General features: G+C 43.4%; 2 protein-coding genes across 2 annotated transcripts; one reads left to right on the top strand and one right to left on the bottom strand.

Annotated features, from left to right (window-relative positions):
- Positions 1-4,019: 4,019 nt before the first annotated feature.
- LOC100281751 (uncharacterized) lies at positions 4,020-11,150 on the bottom strand. Its single transcript, NM_001154671.1, is given in 6 exon segments — positions 4,020-4,469; positions 5,138-5,263; positions 5,632-5,880; positions 6,056-6,407; positions 6,740-6,879; positions 10,510-11,150. Coding segments are annotated over 6 exon segments (1,608 nt in total). The 5' UTR covers positions 10,909-11,150; the 3' UTR covers positions 4,020-4,127.
- A 155-nt stretch (positions 11,151-11,305) lies between these two features.
- LOC100192639 (uncharacterized) lies at positions 11,306-21,365 on the top strand. Its single transcript, NM_001137853.1, has 12 exons — positions 11,306-11,485; positions 11,607-11,668; positions 12,020-12,088; positions 12,230-12,311; positions 12,715-12,785; positions 13,457-13,558; positions 13,631-13,720; positions 20,226-20,300; positions 20,383-20,415; positions 20,495-20,575; positions 20,743-20,802; positions 20,902-21,365. The coding sequence occupies exons 1-12, from the start codon at positions 11,431-11,433 to the stop codon at positions 21,067-21,069; spliced, it is 948 nt and encodes a 315-aa protein (NP_001131325.1). The 5' UTR covers positions 11,306-11,430; the 3' UTR covers positions 21,070-21,365.
- The last annotated feature ends 320 nt before the right edge of the window (positions 21,366-21,685 follow it).

A 21,685-nucleotide genomic window follows, 5' to 3' on the forward strand; every position in this document is an offset into this window, starting at 1 on the left:
AGGTTTCGTCCTACAGTCAACATTTCCTCTGATACCACTTCTGTCACACCCGGCTTTGAGGAACAAAGCCAGGTGCATCTCATACATGCGCCAAGAAGACAACATATATAATAACAGAGTGCATAGAGATAAATGTCACAATAATCAGAGTAATTATTACATAGTGGAAGACTTACAAGATAAAAGATAAATATACAAGGATCGAACTAAAATCCATCCTTGGCGCCAGAAAGTCAACTGGGAGACGACGACCTAGACCTCACACGAACACAACGCACATCCACCATGCGCCTCATCCAGTGGTACCTGTTCTTGACCTGTGGGGGTGTGAGACAGCAAGGGTGAGCTCACACATGTTCATCGCTCAACAAGTTGTGGGGAATAATGTGACATGAACTCGCCAAAGGTGGGAGCTCATGTGAAGTGTAAGGCTGATCAATGATAGGGGTTAAAGCTGAGCATTGCTTTTATAAGTTGGTCAAAATTTTATTAGCAGTTACTAAGTATAAGTGAATACCAAACCATAATAACATAATAGAACAAAATTAATAATAAACCCATACATATGCAAATGACAAAATTGAATTTAGGTTCCATAATTTAATCATCGGAGAGTCCTGAGCCGCTCATGATCGTGAGCTCGGCTAGTATACCAGTTTTACACTCTACAGAGGTTGTACCCTTTACCCACAAGTCGTGTTTCCCATGTTGCCAGGGTTAGCTAGGCCCTTAGACACTACCAAGGTGAATGGCTAGGGATCCACTACGAGGCCTTTACAAAGTTCCACTAGCTTCCGAAAACCCGCTACAGTTTATGGGAAGAGCACTTGCAAGAATCCCTCGTCTGACCGCCATCGCAGCAAAGTCAACCCGAGAACCTCCTTGCATGCAACTCCCCTACTGCCCTTGCCCCTTTCGGGTAAGGTAGTCTTCCACTAGCTTTCCTAATTAGTTAGCCAAGGGGTCCCATTCCTCCCTTGTGGTGGCACGTGTTTCTCAAGTTAAGCTCCATGTTCCAATTAACAATAATATAATGATCTTGACATGAACATAAATAAAATAACAAAAATAACTGGAACATAGATATAATAAATATTAACCCAAAACCATGTAAAGCAATAGCATAACTACTCATATGATTCAGTGGTAAACAAGGTAATGAGATAAACAATCTAGGGTGACCTATCGGGTCCCATCAAAATTAAACCTATGCATGGTAAATGATTATAAAGAACATTATTGGGTAACAAAAGTGAATCAAGGGCACAACTTGCCTGGCACTTGAGATTCCAGGTACCAACTTGCCTTTCAGATGACACGTGTCCTCGCGCTAGTCGTAGCAATACAAACAAACATGTTATAGACAAAATTAACATCACACCAAACATAAGTACAAAACAAATAATAATGATCTACGCGTCGCTACGAGATCGTGGGATCGAAAACCACTAAAATCGGAGTTAGAGTTATTAAGTTATGATTTTATGAAGTTATTTAATGCCTAGAATAGAGTTATTTATGTGGATAATTTTAAATCAAGTTTCATGGTTAGACAAAGATACTAGGTGATAAATAATATTTAAACAAAATAAATGCCACCGGAATGAATCAATTTGGAGTTATATATTTTAAATTATGAATTTATGATGGTTTTATGTGCTTGAAATAATATTAAATGAGAGATTAATTTTCTTACTGTTTTCATGTCAAAACAGAGGCTCTAGGTGATAAAAAATATTATTACAAAATTTTAGAAACTTGAATGGATGAATTTGGAGTTAAAATGAATTTAATATGAATTTTTCAAGTTTCTAGAATTGTTTTTGTATTAAAACTAATTTCTATAATTACTTCACTATTTTTAATCCCTTCTGGACTGTTCCTCGAATTCCAGAAAAGCGCAGGGGCTCACGTGTAAGTTTCCAGAGACTCAGCCTACTCCCGCGGTGGACGGCGGGTTGGTTTTTATAAAACAGAGGGTCTTATTCGCAACTTAAGCGGACGAAGGGGGTATTGTGCGATCCAAGCCGTTGGATCAACGTCCGATGGTTCAGATTAGATTTCTCTTTATAATCAACCGGTATGCTAGGGCCGCCACAGGATCGGGATTCGACGGACCAGATGTTTATGAAACCAGGACTACCCACAACCCTCCGATCCACGATCTTCGGTTCGGATCAAATAGGCCGAATCCGCCACGCTGTTCTAATCTGCGTCGTACATCAGGAAGCCGACAACACAGGTTACCCACACGAATCGCTACTCTAGAATCTAATCCGCGCCGTAGATTTTGGATCTAGCGTCTCTACTCCTTTCTTCCTTCGCTCACCCGAGAACAGCGGCGCACAACGCCCAGGCGGCGGTGCCATGGCTGGTGCGATTCCGCCCAAGAATCTAGTGCACCACCCCACAAACATACAGGTTCTACACGTAGTACAGAGTGGAGCGATTTGATCAAGGTAGATCTTACCGGTGATTACGTTGCAGAGAAGCCTGTTCATGGCATAGCGTGGCGCGACCATGAACTCCAAACTCGGACGAGCAATCGCCATGGCCCCAGCCACCGGGCCTGCCCGGCGATAGCACGACCCAATGAGACTTCCAGACCACCCTCCGACCAGCAGAGGTAATGCAGATGATATGAGCACGCGGCCACATTCTTCTCTCTTGTTCTCTCTATGGGCTCGCATGGCGCGACGGCAGCGTATTCAACCTAGGCACATGCTAGCGGTATTGGCCTACAGGGTGTGCGAGCATGCATATATTTCCAAGGAAGGGTGCTCGGTTATATAGCTGCATGGTTGGCTAGGATCGCAACTGACGGGCGAGCCGCGAGCTAGGCGGAGTTCGTTGCTCCGCGTTCAGTTCTGACGAAGTCCACTTGAAAGGGATCGAGCTGACAATCGTGGCCCACGTGGAAGTGGAGAAAAACGCGGAGCACAGTAGAGGGACGATAGGCGACCGTGCGATTCGTCACTTGAGCGGAGAAAAGAATCTGGGCAGTAGGCCCCCCATGTCATGGAGTCAAGCTGACATCACTAATGTTGTCATGGTGACATCAGCGCATTAAAATATGGTTTTCTCCGCGGCGGCAGCGCACATGAGGCTGACGAAAGGTCCCCACCAGTCAGTTATTATGAGAGGGAGCGCAAGAGTGGGCCGCACAAGGGGTAAGTGACGATGGGCTGAATATGAGGATGTTGGCCCAACCAGGGTTTCATTTTCTTTTCCTATTTAAATTCCTATTCCAAATTTAAGACTCCCATTCAAATTTCAATTCTGTTTGAACTAAAGTTTTCCAAATACCAAAAAAATCCTAAGATGAATATAACGTCTATTATTTATTTATTTGTATATATATATATATATTTTTATAGTGTATATTCTTTTCCTTTTCTTCTCTTTTCTATTTTCTTCCTTTTTCCATCTCCTAAATTTATATTCCGAATTTTGGTTTAAAATTTGCACACACACACAATTTGAAATGCTCAAACAAATAAAACTCCAGCATGAGATGCAAGGTAAATTCTGGGTGTCTTTTGTTAATGGTTTATTTGTGTAAGTAATGTGTTCACAAGAAATGATAGATAGAGATGACACACTCATGTATACAAAGGGATATAATTTTCTCCTTTTCGATTTTCTTACAAAGTGGGTGTTACAACTACATACTGATGTTTTTAAAGGTATCCACTAGTTATGTCTAAGCTATCTCAACCAATGTTTAGATTTTTCATCAATTGATGTTACATTTAATATCACATAGTATATCATCGTTCCAAACTTCAAATACAAAACAATATATGTATTTTTATAACACTTATCTTTTAAACATGTAGTCTTTTTTAAATCAACATTATATATTTACATCCAACATTCACATCACCTGTTAAGTTTAAACTTTATTTTTTCTAAGTGCTGGTAGGAATTCTGCCAATCTTATATTCATAGAGAAGCGAAGCAAAATAAGAAGTCTGATCGTGAGGCTGAAGAAAAAGAAAAAGAAAGGTGCTCTCATGTAGGGACATGGTAAACTTTTTTAAAAAAAACTACACACACAATACACAGTTATTTACACATTTTACAAAGCAATAAACTGATGAATAGCTTTACTATTTACATGAATTTTACGCTGTTGGTTGCGATGTTTTGGCAGATCCAAGCAGTAAACTGGACAGAACCTCAAATGACAAATCTTCGTTGGTCAACTCTTCGTTGGTCTTGGACTCTTGGACAGGAGACAGAACCTCATATGACAAATCTTCGTTGGTGTTGGACTCTTGGACAGGAGACAGAACCTCTGGCTCAATGAAGGCAACATCGCAGCTAACAATCATTCTTGAGTAAGAAGTGAGGATATATGCATCTGTGACGGAGAAACCCTTGATGATGGGCAACCGGAAGCCATGCTTGAGATACGAGTTCACATATGGTACAAACAATTTTTTCAGCAAAATCCTCAGCACAGTCTGCAAGCATAACAACATTCATATACTATTATCAGACAGGCAACATATGAATCTTAATGCAAGATACCAGAGCATTCCTGAAATTTAAGTGCAACTCTACAAGCCACGATACTTGTTCATATAGAGCTAAACGACAATACTCCATGCTGCCAAAACTACAGTGCGTAGCATTTGAATTTACAAAGGTTGCAGCCTATGATGGCATCCTAAACCTCTATAACAGTATTTATTGGATTACAAAAAGTTATGGTGTTTCAATTAGTTAGTGATCTCCAATATCTATAATCTATTGGACTGACAAAATTAATTGTATCTGCAATTTCCTATGCTTACCCACTTGCATGAGTAAGGCCCTGTTTGTTTCCTTCCAGGATTATATAATCCAGCTTATGGATTATATAAGCACCTATTGACCTGCTTATGGATAATTATAATCTAGGTATCTAGATTACATAATCCACCCAATAATCTGTGTGTTGTTTGTTTACCTCTCAACTTATTTAAGCTGGATTATATAATCTAGAGGGTAAACAAACAGAGCCTAAGTGATCTCAACATTGAATTGTGCCCAAGGGGTGTGCCACATGCAATTGAAGGCCCTGCCCCTAGGATACAGAATAGGAAAAGGCAAAAAAAAAACAATCGAAAAAATAGTTAAGCAGAACCACCTGCACTAGAATGGTGTGGAGTTTGCCAACTTTGCTCCACTTTAAGGTAAATGAGAAATAGTCCAATTCCACTCTCCCAACAAGATTATTCTCTGATACTGCTGCAGCTCCATAAACATCAACCGACTACAGAAACAAAGGCCATTTTTGGTAACTACAACAGTACATGTTGGAAAACAGAACAGCGCATGCATTTTCAAGAAGATACAAAAAAGTATAATATTAATAAGACCTCACTATAAAATTAAAGGACAATATGTCGAACATAATCACACAGAACAGTTTAATTAGGAAAACATAAACATGTATAAAAAATAGTTTGACTGAAAATTCTCATTGAGTGAAAAGCATGAGACGCTTGAGACTAACATAAAACAATACTACTGTCAGATTGCAGATTCAAGAAGCTGCAACATAACACCACTCCAAATGGATTACTTTGTTGCTTCAGTGCCCTAACTAAGTCGTTAAAGCAAAGATGGATAGAATCTCACCACTGATAAGCATGCAACTGGAACTATCTCACCAAAATCCAAAACATTAACCGTTATATCTAAGTCAACTGTGGCATCAATTCTACCCACATTAATTCTCACAGAGGGAGGCGAAACTGCAGAGATATTCAGTAGCATATTATCGTCAGGAAACTCTCGATACAATCGAGGAACCAAAAATCTCCAGCTAGCAGTGTTCAGAAAAAACTGATCAGGAATCTTGTCCACCATCCGTTGCAGCAAACCAGCCTGAACGATCAAAAGTGTAGTATCAATCATAATATAACAACTACTGCTCAAAAAAGAAAAAAAGGGTAAAGTTCGAAGTCCACAGCTCCACATTGACAGTTAAGAAAATATTGTCCTCATTACAAAAGAAATACCAGGTTCATTTATGAATTATATCAAATGAATTACAACACACCTTGAAGTAGAGAGCTGAAACGGAGTTGAAGACATCTTCATCCAATGAAATCCAAAGCATTTTTGAGGAGCTCCCAAGAGGTAATGCAAATTGGGTATCTCCAAGATGCATGTCTCTCGGAGCAGTTTCATCAGATGGAATAAACAAGCCATCTATATCAAACTCAACAGAGGAGCTCTTGAATATTGGATCATTAACAACAGTCACATTCATTGCAGCAACACTATCAAGATCAATTTTCTTTGGGAGGTTTCCCAGGAAAGAATCAAGCTTCAGTGCACCTTCCATTACTTTGTTCTTAATTGCATTTTCCACCGATGATATGATATGATTACTGAAACCATCTATAAACCTACAAACAGTAAGCAGAAAGAAAATCTCACACATGTCCTCATCAGATTCAAGTAAGATGCGCACTAAAATTCATTTAAAAATAAATCAGGTTGGTTCACTTCAGGAACAAATGAAGTACTCAAGAAGATTCTACAGAATTTTGTATCTATTGTAATAACAAATGGAAGTAAAATGAGGTTCAGATGCAAACATATGTGCATGATTCCCACTTCTTGCTGACAAAGAAAAATCCAATTTACTGAGTGTGCCCTCAAAAGAATCAACAACATTGTGCATATACTTCACTTCAAAAAAACATTGTGCATATACAACAAATCGAGAACCACATACACTTGATAGAACCAAGATGCTCCCCCATTTAGTGTTATGTCCAAGTCCTCCATATAACAGCTACATTCTGTAACAGACAGCTTGATAGATCCATTCTGATTCTTCATGACCATGGAAACACCAACCTCCATTCCTTCAACCTTAGCAAAAAGTATCTATGAATACACCTTGTACCTTCATATACGTACATGTGAAAAGTGTCTAGCATGTAGAATACAGTTGAAGTTACAGGATGCATATGAACAGCTGGGCAAAGTGCTAAGAATAGTGATGACATAAACTCTGAGTCCAGTTAACTTAGTTACTTGTACTTGTTTCAACATTACGGTTTCAAGAAGCACACATAAGTGAAATCTTTTGCCTTGCTGAACAACCACCTTGTTACCGAAAAACTGTCAGTATCTAGGTGCCTTATAAAATTCATTTTTTATATACTCATAAAACTATCACTGGGCTGAAATGTTTGTCAAATTTTATCTTACAGGAAAGATTACAGACTGGCACCTTGAATTGAAGCTAAGTATAACATTATGCTGCTAACTAAGTAACTATTATTTGCAATGTCATTTCATGAGAATGTGTTTATAGCAAGATGGTAGACCTCCCTGTGGAGGCCGTGTTCTCACAAAAAAGGCCATTACTGTCTTTCCCCGTGGCTGTGGCATGGTGGGTAGTAGCGGGCTGTCAGGTCGGGGCTTCCACTCTACCTTAAGTGCAATGTCTTCTGGATGTGTATTGAGTGTTTTTTATATTATCTCATATTTCGTAGAAACATACCCCGTCCGAAAATAAGTGTACATCTCGCTTCTCAAAGGGTCAAATATTTTTAAGTTTGACTAAGCATATTGTATATATAAAAAAGTAAACATATTTATGATGTGTAGTTAGGGGCGGTAATGGATCATGATCCAAATGATTCTTCACAATTTGTTAGGGCACTAAATTAATTTTAATTCAAAAATGAATAGAAATAGAGACTGATCCTAATCCGATCTGATTCTTAAATTTTAGTGTAAAATTTAGAACCCATTTTCACCCCCACAGTGTAGCAAGTATAATTAGATTGACATTAGAACATACTTTCATAATAAATTTATTTGAAGATACAAACATTGATATTATTCTCTATGTATTTGGTCAAATTTGAAAGGGTTTCACTCCTCAGAAAGCGAGATGTGCACACTGAGGGAGTAACAGACACTCTGTTTTGTCTTTGCTTAAGGTACTCGTAAACCATCGAGAGCTGAAGCTTGAAAGTATCTTCAGCACCACAAAATTTGGCAGCATCATGGATTCTAGAGTGTTTAAATGAAACAAATGCCTTTGAGATATCTAACTTCAGGAGGATTCGAGAAAGCTTATGTTGATGGAGAAAGCGAGTAGTCTGTTGCATGGCCTTTCCTCCTCGAAGTTCTGCAACATTTAGGTTTTGGTCAGATATTGAGGGACATTATTAGTGGTTTGCTATGGACCTCTTCATCCCAGGTGCTACTTAACGGACTGCCTGGACAGACTATTATTCACCGACGTGGTCTTAGACAAGGCGATCCTTTGTCCCCTTTTCTGTTTATCTTGGTCATGGATATTTTGGTATTCTTATTTAACCGAGCTGAACAAGTTGGGCTGCTGCAGCCCCTTGCCCCACGGACTTTGCAGCACCGGATTTCGTTATACGCTGATGATGTGGTGATATTTCTTCGTCCGACTGCTTTGGATATCAATATTACTTTGGATATTCTTCACCTCTTTGGAGAGGCTTCCGGCTTATGTAATAATGTCCAGAAGAGCAGCGTATATCCTATTAGATGTGACGATCAAGACCTTGCTGTGCTTCATGACTTGCTACCTTGCGAGGTGGCTGATTTTCCTTGTCGGTACTTGGGTCTACCGCTAGCTATTAAAAAGGTCACTAGAGATCAGATTTAGTCCATCATTGATAAGATTGCAAATAAACTTGCTGGTTGGAAGGCTGATTTATTGACTAAATCTGGTCATAAAATCCACGTCCAGTATGTTCTCACAGGGATGGTCATTTATCTTGCTATGGCTGTGGATCTTCCAGCTTGGGCGCTCAAAGCTATTGACAAGATTCGTCGTGGGTTTTTATGGAGAGGGCGGAAAGATGCAAGAGGTGGACACTGTCATGTGGCCTGGGGGACTGTTTGCAGGCCTATTGAGCTGGGTGGCCTTGATATTTCGAGCTTAAAAGAGCTTGCTTGGTCACTTAGAATGCGCTGGTTATGGTTGGCAAAAACTGATCCAACTCGCCCTTGGACTTCTATTTCCATCCAAGTTCCTAAGAAAGTAAAAGATTTCTTCTCAATGGCTATGCAAACTGATATTGGTAATGGTGCTTCCACGCTTTTTTGGACAGATAGGTGGCTGTCGGGACATAGAATTGCAGATTTGACTCCACGGTTATTCAGAACTATTTCTAAGCAAAGGACTAATCGGAGAACAGTATTGGACGCCCTTTCCAATCACAGCTGGATTTCAGACATTCAGGGGGCCTTTCAGTGGGTGTTATCAACGAGTATCTCCTCTTGTGGGATTTATTAGATTTGGTTCAGCTAAGACCTCATGTTGAAGACAAGCATTTCTTTCGCCTTGCTGCCAATGGAAAATATTCTTCCAAGGAAGCTTATAGGGGTTTCTTTATTGGGTCAATTGAGTTTGAGCCTTTTCATATAATTTGGAAGACTTGGGCTCCTCCGAAATCTAAATTTTTCATGTGGTTGGTCGCTCACAAGAAGGTGTGGACAGCTGATAGGTTGCAAAGAAGAGGTATGGATCATCCGGAGAGATGTCCATTATGTGATCAGGATCAGGAAACCTTAAATCATATGCTGCTGGGCTGCGTTTTTGCTAGAGAATTTTGGTTCAAGCTGCTTCTTCTTGTAAATCTACAACACTTGGCCCATCAGTCCTGTGAAGAGGTTTTTATGGATTGGTGGCAAGACTTGATCACCAAGACTCCTGGGATTGCAAGAAATGGTCTTAATTCTCTTGTCATTCTTGGTGTTTGGACCCTTTGGAAACATCGCAATGGCTACGTTTTTGACAATAAGAGTCCTAGTGTTGCTGTTGCTATTAGAAGTGTTGGTTTGGAGATTGATCTTTGGGTTATGGCTGGTGCAAAGAAGCTGTCCTTGCTTACTGCCCCTATCCCAGGTCTACCTGTTAGCTAGATAGATGTAGTGCTGTTCTGGTAGCAGTGTTTTTGTCATGGATGGTTTCATTTATGCTTGTTATTGGCCGCCGTAGGTCGGCCTTATCTGTATCTTGGGGTCCTTTTGGACCTTTTACTTCTTCTTAATATATTTTCGCGCAGCTCTCTTGCGCTTTCGAGAAAAATAGAGTGTTTATATTAATCCCATTTTAAATATAGTAATAGGTGTGAATTAGCACCCACTTCTAAGATAATTGATTCTACTTCTGACATCTGACAGAAAATAGATATTCCAAAATTCAAGTGTCGCGCGATCAGTCTATACTTAATAGCATAAAAGATGCGTATATCTCCTACTCAGTATATTAAAAAAACGGGCAGTATCTTATGATTCAATTAACAGCCACCAATCAGCAAGCCACGCCTTGGGGAACATAACTGATGGAATATCGAATATCAACCAAACAGGACTGTTTTGCATCTAACCATGTTCCACCTAAAATAGCAATCATAGTTGGATTTTGATTGGATCGATGCATCATTGCTTAATTGCACGGTTGCACTAATATGACTGCACAGTATATGTTCCCCTCATTTATACCTGGACCGAAGCATTCCCGCTGTCGGATATGGTCACAATCCAGGCGTCATACGAGTAGTTCCACTCCATGGTGAGGTTCGCGCTGGCCAACGAGGCGGCCACGACAACACCCGCGTCCCCCACAGCGACGGTGGAGTTGGTGACGGCGAGGCCGTGGAGCACAATCCCGGATGCGGCCATGCGGACGGTGCCCACGAGGGGTATGCTCATGGTCCTCTCGATGTCCGGCACGTTCATGGGCGTGAGGGTCGCAACGGCATGGGATACGAGCAGGTCCTTGGCGAAGTCGAGGCCCGACTGCGAGATGATGGCGGAGATGTGTGACGACGCGACCGCGGGGGAGGAGGTAGTGAACAGCTGGAGGGTGACGAGAAGGGGGATGAGGAGAGGGGTGCCCATGGCGGTGAGGAGGTTAGCCACTAGCTTCAGGGAGATGGTGGCTGAAGTGGCCAAGTGGGAGTGGCGTAAGGGGGACGAAAGCAAGCGCTGCGGCGGCACGAGGTGTCGAGGTGTCGAGCTCGCGGCGGTGACGCCGAGCTCCCGGCGGCTTTGAATGGTCGCTTCTCCTGGGGGAGACGTGGAGTGGGGTTGGTTTCGACTTTCGACATTGCTGACGTGGCTGTGGCTAGGCCGCAGCCCGCAGCGGCATTTCTCGAGTCACAACTCACAAATACTACTACTCACCTCTTCACTGACACGTGGTCCCATTTCACAACTGGTTCACCCTGTTTGTTTGTGACACACGAAATTCTCAGGTCCCGGTCCCGGGTCCAGGCACCCTTCTCGCTCGGTTGCTCGGGAGCTTTCCCCTTCCTGTTCCTGAAGCTTCCGACATCCGACCGCCTCCTCCTCCTCGTTCTACTCGCCGCCCCTTCTAGAATCATCCAGAGGCGTGCCGGTGAAGCGCGAGAGCGGTGAGGCATGGCGATGCAGACGGGGGTCGCGACCTCCAAGGTCCTCATCCTCGTCGGTGCAGGTCCTCTTCTCATCACCGCCATCGACCTCTCGCCCCCATCAAATCTCTCTCGGATTTGATGCTATTTTCCCCAATCGGCTGTTGTTTCGACACCTTACGTGGTGAAATGGTGTCCTCGCAGGGATGACGGGCTCGATCCTGCTGCGGAATGGCCGCTTATCTGATGTGTTGGGAGAACTCCAGGTCGGTATACCCCCCACACCCAACCCCGAAAAAAATATGTTCATTTTGATTACACGCACTTTCATACGGTTTGGATAGTTGAGCGTTGTCAGATAGCTGATACCTGATATTTTTTGAATGACTTGGCGATGGGGTACTAGAAGCGTTGATTCTGTCTATATGTGGATGTGATTAACACCATGTGATAAAATTACATCAACGCCCAATTGGCACTCGGAAGTTTTGCGTACCATAACTTATGCTTCACTAGTTAGTGATTCCTGATACATATCATACAGATTTTGATGGTATGCTCTGAAACTTCCTAGTAAATGTTTATTTAAGGCAATGATGTACCTTTTGTGTTTCTAGGAGATTATGAAGGGTGTAAATCAAGGAACTTCTTCGGGTCCCTATGACATTGCACTTATTCAAGCTCAGGTATGCTCTTCCTCATATGGAATACATCTTACATCTCACTATCTCAGTGTCAGCATCTGCTTAGAAGTTTCTCTTGCTTCTTTCCATCTCGGTAAAATTATTCATTTCTACTTAACTTTGCATGCTCGTGCTTGATATTAGATTCGGAATTTAGCGCAAGAAGTCAGAGATTTGACATTGTCAAAGCCCATTACCATACTGAATGGCAAATCTGACTCGGGAGGTCTGTATCGTTTCACTGTGTACTCGTTCTGTTTGCATGATGCACTTAATGTGTACAAATTACCATTTCATGCAAATCTTTAGCTTCAGTTCAGATAGTTCTTCTATGGATGTTCGTGCTCACAGAAGATTAAATAAACAGTTCCTTAAGCCCCTGCAAGCTTATGTACACTTCTAAACCATCTACATCTGAAAGGAGATCACCCGCATAGTAGTTCTGCTAAAAACTCTTGAAATCATGTTCAGTGCTGAAGTTAGCAATGAGTGATAGATGATGCCCGATTATTATGGAATTGCATACATGTTGATTCTTAGCTTGTAGAGTTTACTATAAAGTGGGTAAATGCTATTGGTGTATTCGGGTTTTATATTATTTTACCAGTTATTTGCTTGTTCCTTCTCAGGCAGTTTATCATCCTACATACTGCCAGCAGCAGCAGTTGGAGCAATGGGTTATTGCTACATGTGGTGGAAGGTAAAATGCAAAATCTATGTCCTTGATTAGTTGATTGTGAATTTTCTTTATTCTCTACTCCTTTTGTCCACTAGTTGTCTGTGTTTTTTAGCTTCAAGTTAACATTTATTGAGTTAGTAAATGAATAAAAGAAAGTAAAAAAACATGCATATTTTTTTTAGTTTAGCTATTCTGATCTGTTTTGTTGTCTGAGTACTAAAAACTATGATATTTGTTATAGATAAGGAAGTTCATCGTTTCTCACTGATGCTACCACATTCAGTTCCAGTAGAGTCTTGTACTCTTATGTGAATGCAGGTGTAAAAGTGGTACTCATCCATGTGGACATGTAATTGGACATTAGTAATAGTAACTGAATAGTTAGTACTCATCGATGTGGACACCATGCATAAATCCTCTAGATTAATTCTATAATAACATCTTCCTGGTTGGCTATGGAATATCCAATCAAGTCTCATGTTTTAGAGTTGACAGTTGATGGGCACTTTGGTTCTAATAATATTGTTTTTCTGATCCACTAGACTTAGAGGCAATACCATCAGATGTTTCAAATCATAATGACAACGCCAAGTTGAAATATATATATTTTTTCATTTAGTAACATGTCGCAGTCAGCATGACCATTTCACTCATCTGAATAGGCTTTCTTACATGTTAATAACATCATGCAGGGGTTGTCTCTCTCAGATGTCATGTTTGTCACAAAACACAACATGGCAAATGCTGTTCAGAGCATGTCAAAGCAGTTGGAGCAAGTTTCATCAGCACTAGCTGTATGCTCTGTTCCCAACATCATTTCAATTTACTTCAGCATCTGTCATCTGTATAAGCGCAACTAATTTCAGGCAACAAAAAGACATCTAACTCAACGGCTTGAGAATTTGGATGGCAAAATGGATGAACAAGTAGAGGTCTCCAAAGCTATTAGAAATGAGGTTCGTTCATTTTAACTATGTCACCCCTGCCTCATGGGCAGTAATATTATGACCTTTGCTTGATACCCACATGGGCATCCTAAAAGGCTGTTGTGTCATGTGCCTGAGCATCGATGTTCATCCTTTTTAATAGGTTTAGTTAGATATGTGCCATTATAATTTTGCAGTTTTTGAAGAGCACCATTACTATTCAAGAAACTATGCTACTGCCTTGGAACTCTGCATATTTTGAGATACACCATTATGTATGTCTGGAGACGACTTGAGACCCCTGTCATGCGTATGGAGGGTATCATATATCCGTGTGGACAAGGTTGCCCGTTGCCCCCTTTCTCTTCTCTCTCACTGACACATGGGGCCTACTTGTTAGTCTTGTTAGCAGAATCGACAGACAAAACGAAGTAGATCAACCAACAAACCACAGAGCACGACACACAGATTTATGTGGAAAACCCTTCAATGCGAAGGGAAAAACCACGAGCACCGGCTAGGCGAAACCTTCACTATATGTGGAGTGTTTACAAAACGTCGTCCTTGTTCGGCGGTTACAAGAGGAGTAAAACTAATGACGCACTGCAAAAGTGCGAACCCTAATTAGTATCACCAATATATACCGTGGGGACTCCGCCCCTCGCACCCCCTGGCGTGCAGGGCTGCTTGCCGATGGGCGGGCTTCCCCTCCGCTCGCTAACGCGGTCTCCATATGCAGAATTTGTATCACAAACTCAACAATCTCCACCTTGAGTCAAATTTCATCTTGTAGCCATAACTTGTAGACAACTTTCTGAATAATAGAAGGAATAAAGTTTTGGTGCCAACATAGCCACTAGGGCTAAGCAATTATACCAACTAAGTTCGAGCAAAGCTCAAACTTAGCTCTAGGAATAGGTTTAGTCATCATATCAGTTGGATTGAAATGTGTACTGATCTTGCATATCCTCAATTTACCTTCTGCAATTATTTCCCGGATATAATGGTACTTAATATCAATGTGCTTTGTCCTCTCATGAAACATTTGATCCTTTGTGAGACAAATAGCACTCTGACTGTCACAGAACAATGTAATACAAGATGTATCTCCACAAAACTCAACATATAGACCTTTCAACCAAACGGCCTCTTTGCTAGCATCACAAGCTACAACATACTCTACCTCTGTACTAGACAAAGCAACTATGGGTTGTAGACAAGCCCTCCAACTGACTGCACATCCACCAATTGTGAATACATAACTTGTCAATGATCTTCTCTTGTCCAAATACACTCCATAATCTGAATCAACATATCCAACAAGTCCCTCTTTGACATTGCCAATCTGCAAACAAGCATTAGACGTACAACACAAATACATGAAAATCCACTTAACCGCTTCCCAATGTGTTCTACCAGGATTAGCCATGTATCTGGTAACCAAACTCATAGCATATGACAAATCAGGACGTGAGCAAACCATAACATACATCAAAGAACCAACAACACTAGAATAAGGCACTTTTGACATATACTTTAAATCTTCAACTTTGGTTGGACATTGAGCAGATGACAACTTGAAGTGAGGAGCAATGGGAGTACTTACTGGATTGGAATCATGCATATTGAAACGTCGCAGAACCTTCTGAATATAACCGTGCTGACTGAGGAATAACAAACCAAATTTCCTGTCTCTCCCAATCTCCATGCCAAGAATCTTTCTAGCGGCTCCCGGGTCTATCTCAAACTCGCTATTTAACTGTGCCTTTAAGGTAGCGATCTCCTTCTTGCTCTTGGCGGCAATCAACATGTCATCAACATATAACAACAAATAGATAGGTGAATCATTAACAAATTTAATACAGACACAACTATCATATTGAGACCTTTTAAAGCCATTAGAAATCATAAATGAATCAAACCTCTTGTACCACTGCTTCGGAGACTACTTCAAACCATAAAGGGACTTCTTCAATTTGCAAACAAAATTCTCCTTACCAGGAATCATAAAACCCTTAGGCTGATACATATAAATTTCTTCCTTCAACTCTCCATGTAAGAAAGCAGTCTTCACATCTAACTGTTCAAGCTCAAGATCTTGCATAGCAACAATACTCAAGAAAGTATAAATAGAACTATGCTTTACAACTAGAGAGAAAACATCATTATAATCAATTCATGGTATTTGACTAGAACCTTTTGCAACTAACCTTGCCTTAAACCTTGGAGGTTCACTTGGAGATGAATCCTCCTTTCTTTTGAAGATCCATTTGCAGCGGACGGTCTTCTTTTCTTTAGGCAAGCGAACAATGTCCCATGTACCATTTTTCTCAAGTGACTAAATCTCCTCTTGCATAGCGAACACCCATTTGCCACGACCATTGGAAACCATTGCTTCAAGGCTCTGCACTGCAATCAATATCCTCTGCATAACTCAGAGCAAAAGCAATGTTGCATTCTTCAACCAATCTCTTTGGAGGCCTAATATCTCTTTTGGCCCTTCCAACTACAACAGACTGTTGTGGTTGCTGCACAACAGGAGAAGAATGCTCAGTAGACAAAGAATCATCAATAATGGGTGAAATATCACGAACCTGTGGATCTGGAATAGCAGCATCCTAAAACATACTGTCATCCTCATTTAAGTTCTCCACCTGCAAACTTACTTTATCTAGAAACGACGGTTGAACATTAGATGAACGGTTAGCATAGTACATTTTAGATTCTTTGAGAACAACACTTCTACTCAACATGGCCTTCTTGGTTTCAGGGTTCCACAATTTGTATCCTTTTGCCCCTGAACCATTACCCAAAAACACACACTTTGCTGCTCTAGGCTCTAATTTTCCATTATCAACATGAGCATAGGCGGTGCAACCGACCAATTTTTTTTGCAATTTAGTCCCTTTTTTGAAAAAAAAACATGTTTGGCCCCTTGGACGACTTAATGTCGTTTTTACACCCTTTGCTCGGCGCCATAGGCCACGGCGCCGAGGTAACACGTCTTGGAGCCGAGGTACGGTCGAGAAGTGCTGCGATGGCGGCTACGTGGCAAGACCTCAGCCCCGAGATCCATGGCGCCGAGATCTGGCTGCCTGCCACGGTCGGTTGCATGCATGGAAAAAAAGATAGAGGAAGGGGATTTGTCCTCAGGCGGCAAGATGATGGCCGCCACAACTTTTTGATGACAGCAACTGCATGCAAACAAAACTGAAAGCTTCTGGGATAGAGGAGAGTCAAAACTGGGAGACGAGAGGCCCATGCGCTAGTAAAGCGAGGACGTACAAGACAAGAGGGAGTAGATGGAACGAGGCTACAGTAGGCTGGTGAACGGAGAAGCAATGGTATGTGTTCAGGTAGGCAGGCTGCCTCTGCCTCGTCTTCATCCGTCTGTTGATCGGCATGGTCCGCGTGCAGTGCGGCCTGCAACCCCAGAGTGACAGCACTGGAACGGTGCATATGCCGGCACCACGCCCAAGTGTACATTGTACAACTAGCTCATTTACTAATCGTTGTTTATTTATTTACGCAAACCGTATATGCATATGTTACAGTGATAATTTATGCTTAGGGCTAACCCTAATGGGTACCTATATAGTGTTATACATGGCCCACATGGGCCTAGCCACATGGGCCTACAATATACTCTTAACACCCCCACCCCCAACCCCAACCCCCGCAGTCTGAACTTCCGTCGCAGCGGAGTTCACAGACTGGACTGAAAAAGGAAGACGTACATTACACCATAGGATCCCCCCACAGCCGCAACTAGCCACTACTGATGTTGAGGCTGGAGCGAAACTCGGCGAAGGTCGAGGACGGAAGACCCTTGGTGAAGATGTCGGCAAACTGGGAGGTGGTCGGGACGTGGAGGACCCGAATAGCATCGGCGGTGACATAATCGTGGACGAAGTGGAGATCGATCTCGACATGCTTGGTCCGCTGGTGCTGCACTGGGTTGGTGGAGAGGTAGACCGCGCTGACGTTGTCGCAGTAGACCAACGTGCTCCTGGAGAGGGGACTGTGAAGCTCAGCGAGGAGCTGTCGGAGCCAGGCAACCTCCGCCACGCCGTTGGCCACGGCACGGTACTCCGCCTCGGCACTCGAGCGGGAAACGACCGGCTGGCGCTTCGACGACCAGGACACCAGGTTGCCGCCTAAGAAGACGGCGTAGCCGGAGGTGGAGCGTCGAGTGTCTGGGCACCCAGCCCAGTCAGCGTCGGTGTAGACGACCAGCTCGGAGGATGTAGACCGGTGAAGAACCAGCCCGTAGTCAACGGTGCCCCGGAGGTAGCGGAGGAGGCGCTTGAGAGCCGCGAGGTGGGGCTCCCGGGGATCGTGCATATGGAGACAGACCTGTTGCGTGGCGTAGGAGATGTCCGGCCTAGTGAAGGTGAGGTACTGAAGGGCACCAGCAAGACTCCTGTAGCCGGTAGGGTCCACAACTGAGTCACCCGTGGCCTCAGAGAGCTTGGCCTGCGTGTCGACTGGGGTGGAGCAGGGCTTGCAGTCACTCATCTGGGCCCGCTCCAGAATGTCAAGAGTGTGCTGTCGCTGGTGAAGGAGGAGTCCGGAGGTGCGAGGCTCAGCAGTGACCCCCAGGAAATGGTGAAGCACGCCTAGATCCTTGACCGGAAACTCCCGCTGAAGGGCGTCGACGAGGCGGCGAAGAAGTGACGGACTGGAGGCGGTGAGGACAATGTCATCCACGTAGAGAAGCAAGTAGGCAGTCTCTGCTCCATGATGGTGGACGAACAGAGACGTGTCTGACTTGGCCTCCACGAAGCCTAGTGTCAACAGGAACGTAGCCAGTCTGGAGTGCCACACCCGGGGGGCCTGCTTGAGGTCGTAGAGGGACCTGTTGAGCCGGCAGACCATGTCAGGGCGAGAGGAGTCCACGAACCCCGCCGGCTGACAGCAGTAGACGGTCTCGGTGAGGGCGCCGTGCAGGAAGGCGTTCTTGACGTCGAGCTGGTGAACTGGCCAGGAGCGAGCGAGGGCCAGCGAGAGCACCGTGCGGACGGTGGGCGGCTTCACAACCGGGCTGAAGGTCTCATCGTAGTCAACTCCGGGGCGCTAAGTGAAGCCCCGAAGAACCCAGCGAGCCTTGTACCGCTCCAAGGTACCATCGGCCCGCCGCTTGTGCGTCCAGATCCACTTGCCGGTGACGACGTTGGTGCCGGGCGGGGGTACCAGATCCCACGTCTGGTTGGCGACGAGCGCCGCGTACTCCTCCTCCATCGCCCGACGCCAGTGGGGGTCCAGCAGGGCGGTGCGGACGGAGGAGGGTACCGGAGAAACCTGCGAGTCTTAAGTCGTGGCTGCCAGGACTCGGGGCGGCAGGGTACCAGCCGCGTGCCGCGTCACCATCGGGTGGACGTGCCGCGGGTCGCGGTGGAGCAGTGGGTGGTACACCGGCGTCTCGACACGTGCCGCTGGTGGCTGCAGCGGAGGTGTCGGGGTCCCTGGCGGGGACTGGGCCACCGGAGGTGCCGCTGGAGGTGAGGTCACCAGTGGGGATGGCGCCGGTGGAGGTGCGAACCCCGGCGGCGGTAGCCGGCGCTGGTAGACGCGCACCGGCTGGGCGAAGCGTGCTGGAGGGACCGGCGGTGGCGGTCCTGCGGCCGGCGACGTGGGCACCGGGGGCTGGCGCTGGTAGACCCGCACCGGCTGGGCGAAGCGGGCCGAAGAGTGGGAGGTGTATTTTGGTCCATACGAAAATTCAAAATTTTCCGTACACCTGCACATGGGCCCAAAGACGCCGCAGAGGTATATGATGGCACTGGCATAGTTTCTTGAATAGTAATGATGTGCTTTGAAAACAACAAAATTATAATGACTTGTATCTGTAAGGGAAAAACCACGAGCACCCTATATGCCTGCATTTCATCAGCACCAAGTCCATGTACAATCCTGTCAAATTAGCATAAGTGGTTTCACGCTTATTTATGTCTATTGCTGCATAATTGTTTCAATAAAGTTGTTCATCTAGAATCTATGCAAGAATTTCTTAGGTATCTACTCCAAACTATTTTTTTTTTTAAAAAAAGATGGAGCCTGTACTAACGAACAAGTAGCACTTGAGATAGACTGCAAACAACAGAAGTTCACAAGCATTAGCAAGTTCATATTATTTTGTATTAAATTATGTGATCACAATGGGCTAATAGCCTTTTGATAAACCCAGTGGCGGACCCACCACCCAGGTACCGTGGGCCATGGCCTGGGCTGCCTCGCTGGCTGAAAGTGCACCTCAAGCCAAATATACATGTCTTTTTGTATTAAATTAGCTATCCGCCAGTGGACAGACCAGTGTATATCATTAACATACTAGCATTCCCATATATGTGACACTGATATGTTGATAGCTCGTTTCTTTGTCTTCACTTAGAGCACCAAGGACCTTTTATGTTCTTCCTAATGATATGCAATAGCTTTTCAACCATACCTTACACTTATAAGCTCTAAAGCTATAAACTATATTTTAGTTATCCTTGTTTCAATGTATTCATACAATTTTGTTCTATATGTGAAGGTCAATGATGTTAAAGATGACCTGTCTCAAATTGGATTTGATGTCGAATCAATTCAGAAAATGGTTGCTGGATTGGTGAGTTTGAGCATTCTCTTAAACTTGTTCTTGAACTGCTGTCAAAATTATACATCTTAACCTTTCTTTTCCTTGTTATCAGGAGGGAAAGATCGAGTTACTTGAGAACAAACAGGTAGTTTGACTCGTGAGTATTAATTATCCATGCCATCCTTTAATTCCCCTTATCCTAACTTCCTGTGTATACTGAACAGGACGTGGCTAATACTGGTATCTGGTATCTCTGCCAAGTAGCAGGCGGTTTAAAAGATGGAATAAACACCAGGTTTTTCCAGGTGATCAGATTATTGAGTATTCTGCATGATAAAGCATTTTTTAGCAAATAAACAGGCTTGGCAAGATAGAGTCAAGCAGAAACATTGTGTAAGAATACATGTATCTTCCCAGGATGTGTTTGTTGTTCTTTTATTTTGACGATTCTTCACTGTTCTTCATTGCACAGGAAACCAGTGAGAAGCTGAAGCTCTCACATTCAGCTCAACCTGAAAACAAGCCAGTGAAGGTAACCCCACTTCCCTTCTCTCTTTTTCTCTTCCAATTCCTTGTCCTCCTTCCATTTGTTATGAAATTGTTGATGCCGAATCTCCTGTGCACATTCTAGGGGCTTGAATTTTTTTCGGAAAGCACCATGGAACAGAAAGTAGCTGACTCCAAACCAATTGCGGTGACAGTCGACGCTGAGAAGCCTGAGAAAACCGCTGCTGTAATGGGCACCACAGTGCACAGGTCTATCAGGTTCTCATATCGGAAGGCAGGCCTTGCTTTGTGATCAAATCCTCTCCGCTTGAGATGCACGTGGCCTTCCTGGTTGCTTTTTCTTTTTTGGCAACAACCTTCCTGGTTGCTTTGTGTGATGGTCAGAAAACATAGAAGAATAACCTGCAACTGGAGTGACAGAATTTCTTTTCCCCGCAGTAGACAGGTGTGCGTTATTTGGTTGGAATTATCTCCAGTCCACTATCAATTTTTTTTCCTTGGATTTTGATTCATTTTATGTTTCGATTTGTTGCCTTATATACTGTAAAGTCATTGGAAAGAATAAATAAAACACGAATGTTTTTTGTCAAATTGGTGGAGATGTACAGCAATGCTTTCAACGCGGAGAGTATACTATCGGCTATCGAGCGACCGTTAGTATACTAAATTTAAATTCATTCAAAACAACTAGATTTACAATTAATCATCAAAAATAATATTTAAAAAAATCTCCCCCTTGAGAAAGAAAAAAAAGAAGCAGCTGATGCTTGCAAACATGTATATATGCACGCATACACCCACACTGATTCCCAAAACTGTAGACCATCCAAATCGTAGTCACGCTACTAGCGTCAAAGCTGGCGCCGCTTGAGTCTCGGACACCGATTCTCATGGCATCGGTGCCACCA

The sequence above is a fragment of the Zea mays genome, chromosome 7 (genome assembly GCF_902167145.1).
Source record: "Zea mays cultivar B73 chromosome 7, Zm-B73-REFERENCE-NAM-5.0, whole genome shotgun sequence".
Lineage (NCBI taxonomy): Eukaryota > Viridiplantae > Streptophyta > Magnoliopsida > Poales > Poaceae > Zea > Zea mays.

Bases quoted from the DNA above. Each gene is read 5' to 3' on its own strand.
- LOC100192639 (NM_001137853.1), top strand. From the start codon at position 11,431: ATGGCGATGCAGACGGGGGTCGCGACCTCCAAGGTCCTCATCCTCGTC. The intron at 11,669-12,019 runs GTCGGTATACCC...TTGTGTTTCTAG, and splicing joins ATGTGTTGGGAGAACTCCAG to GAGATTATGAAGGGTGTAAA. The intron at 12,786-13,456 runs GTAAAATGCAAA...AACATCATGCAG, and splicing joins ATTGCTACATGTGGTGGAAG to GGGTTGTCTCTCTCAGATGT.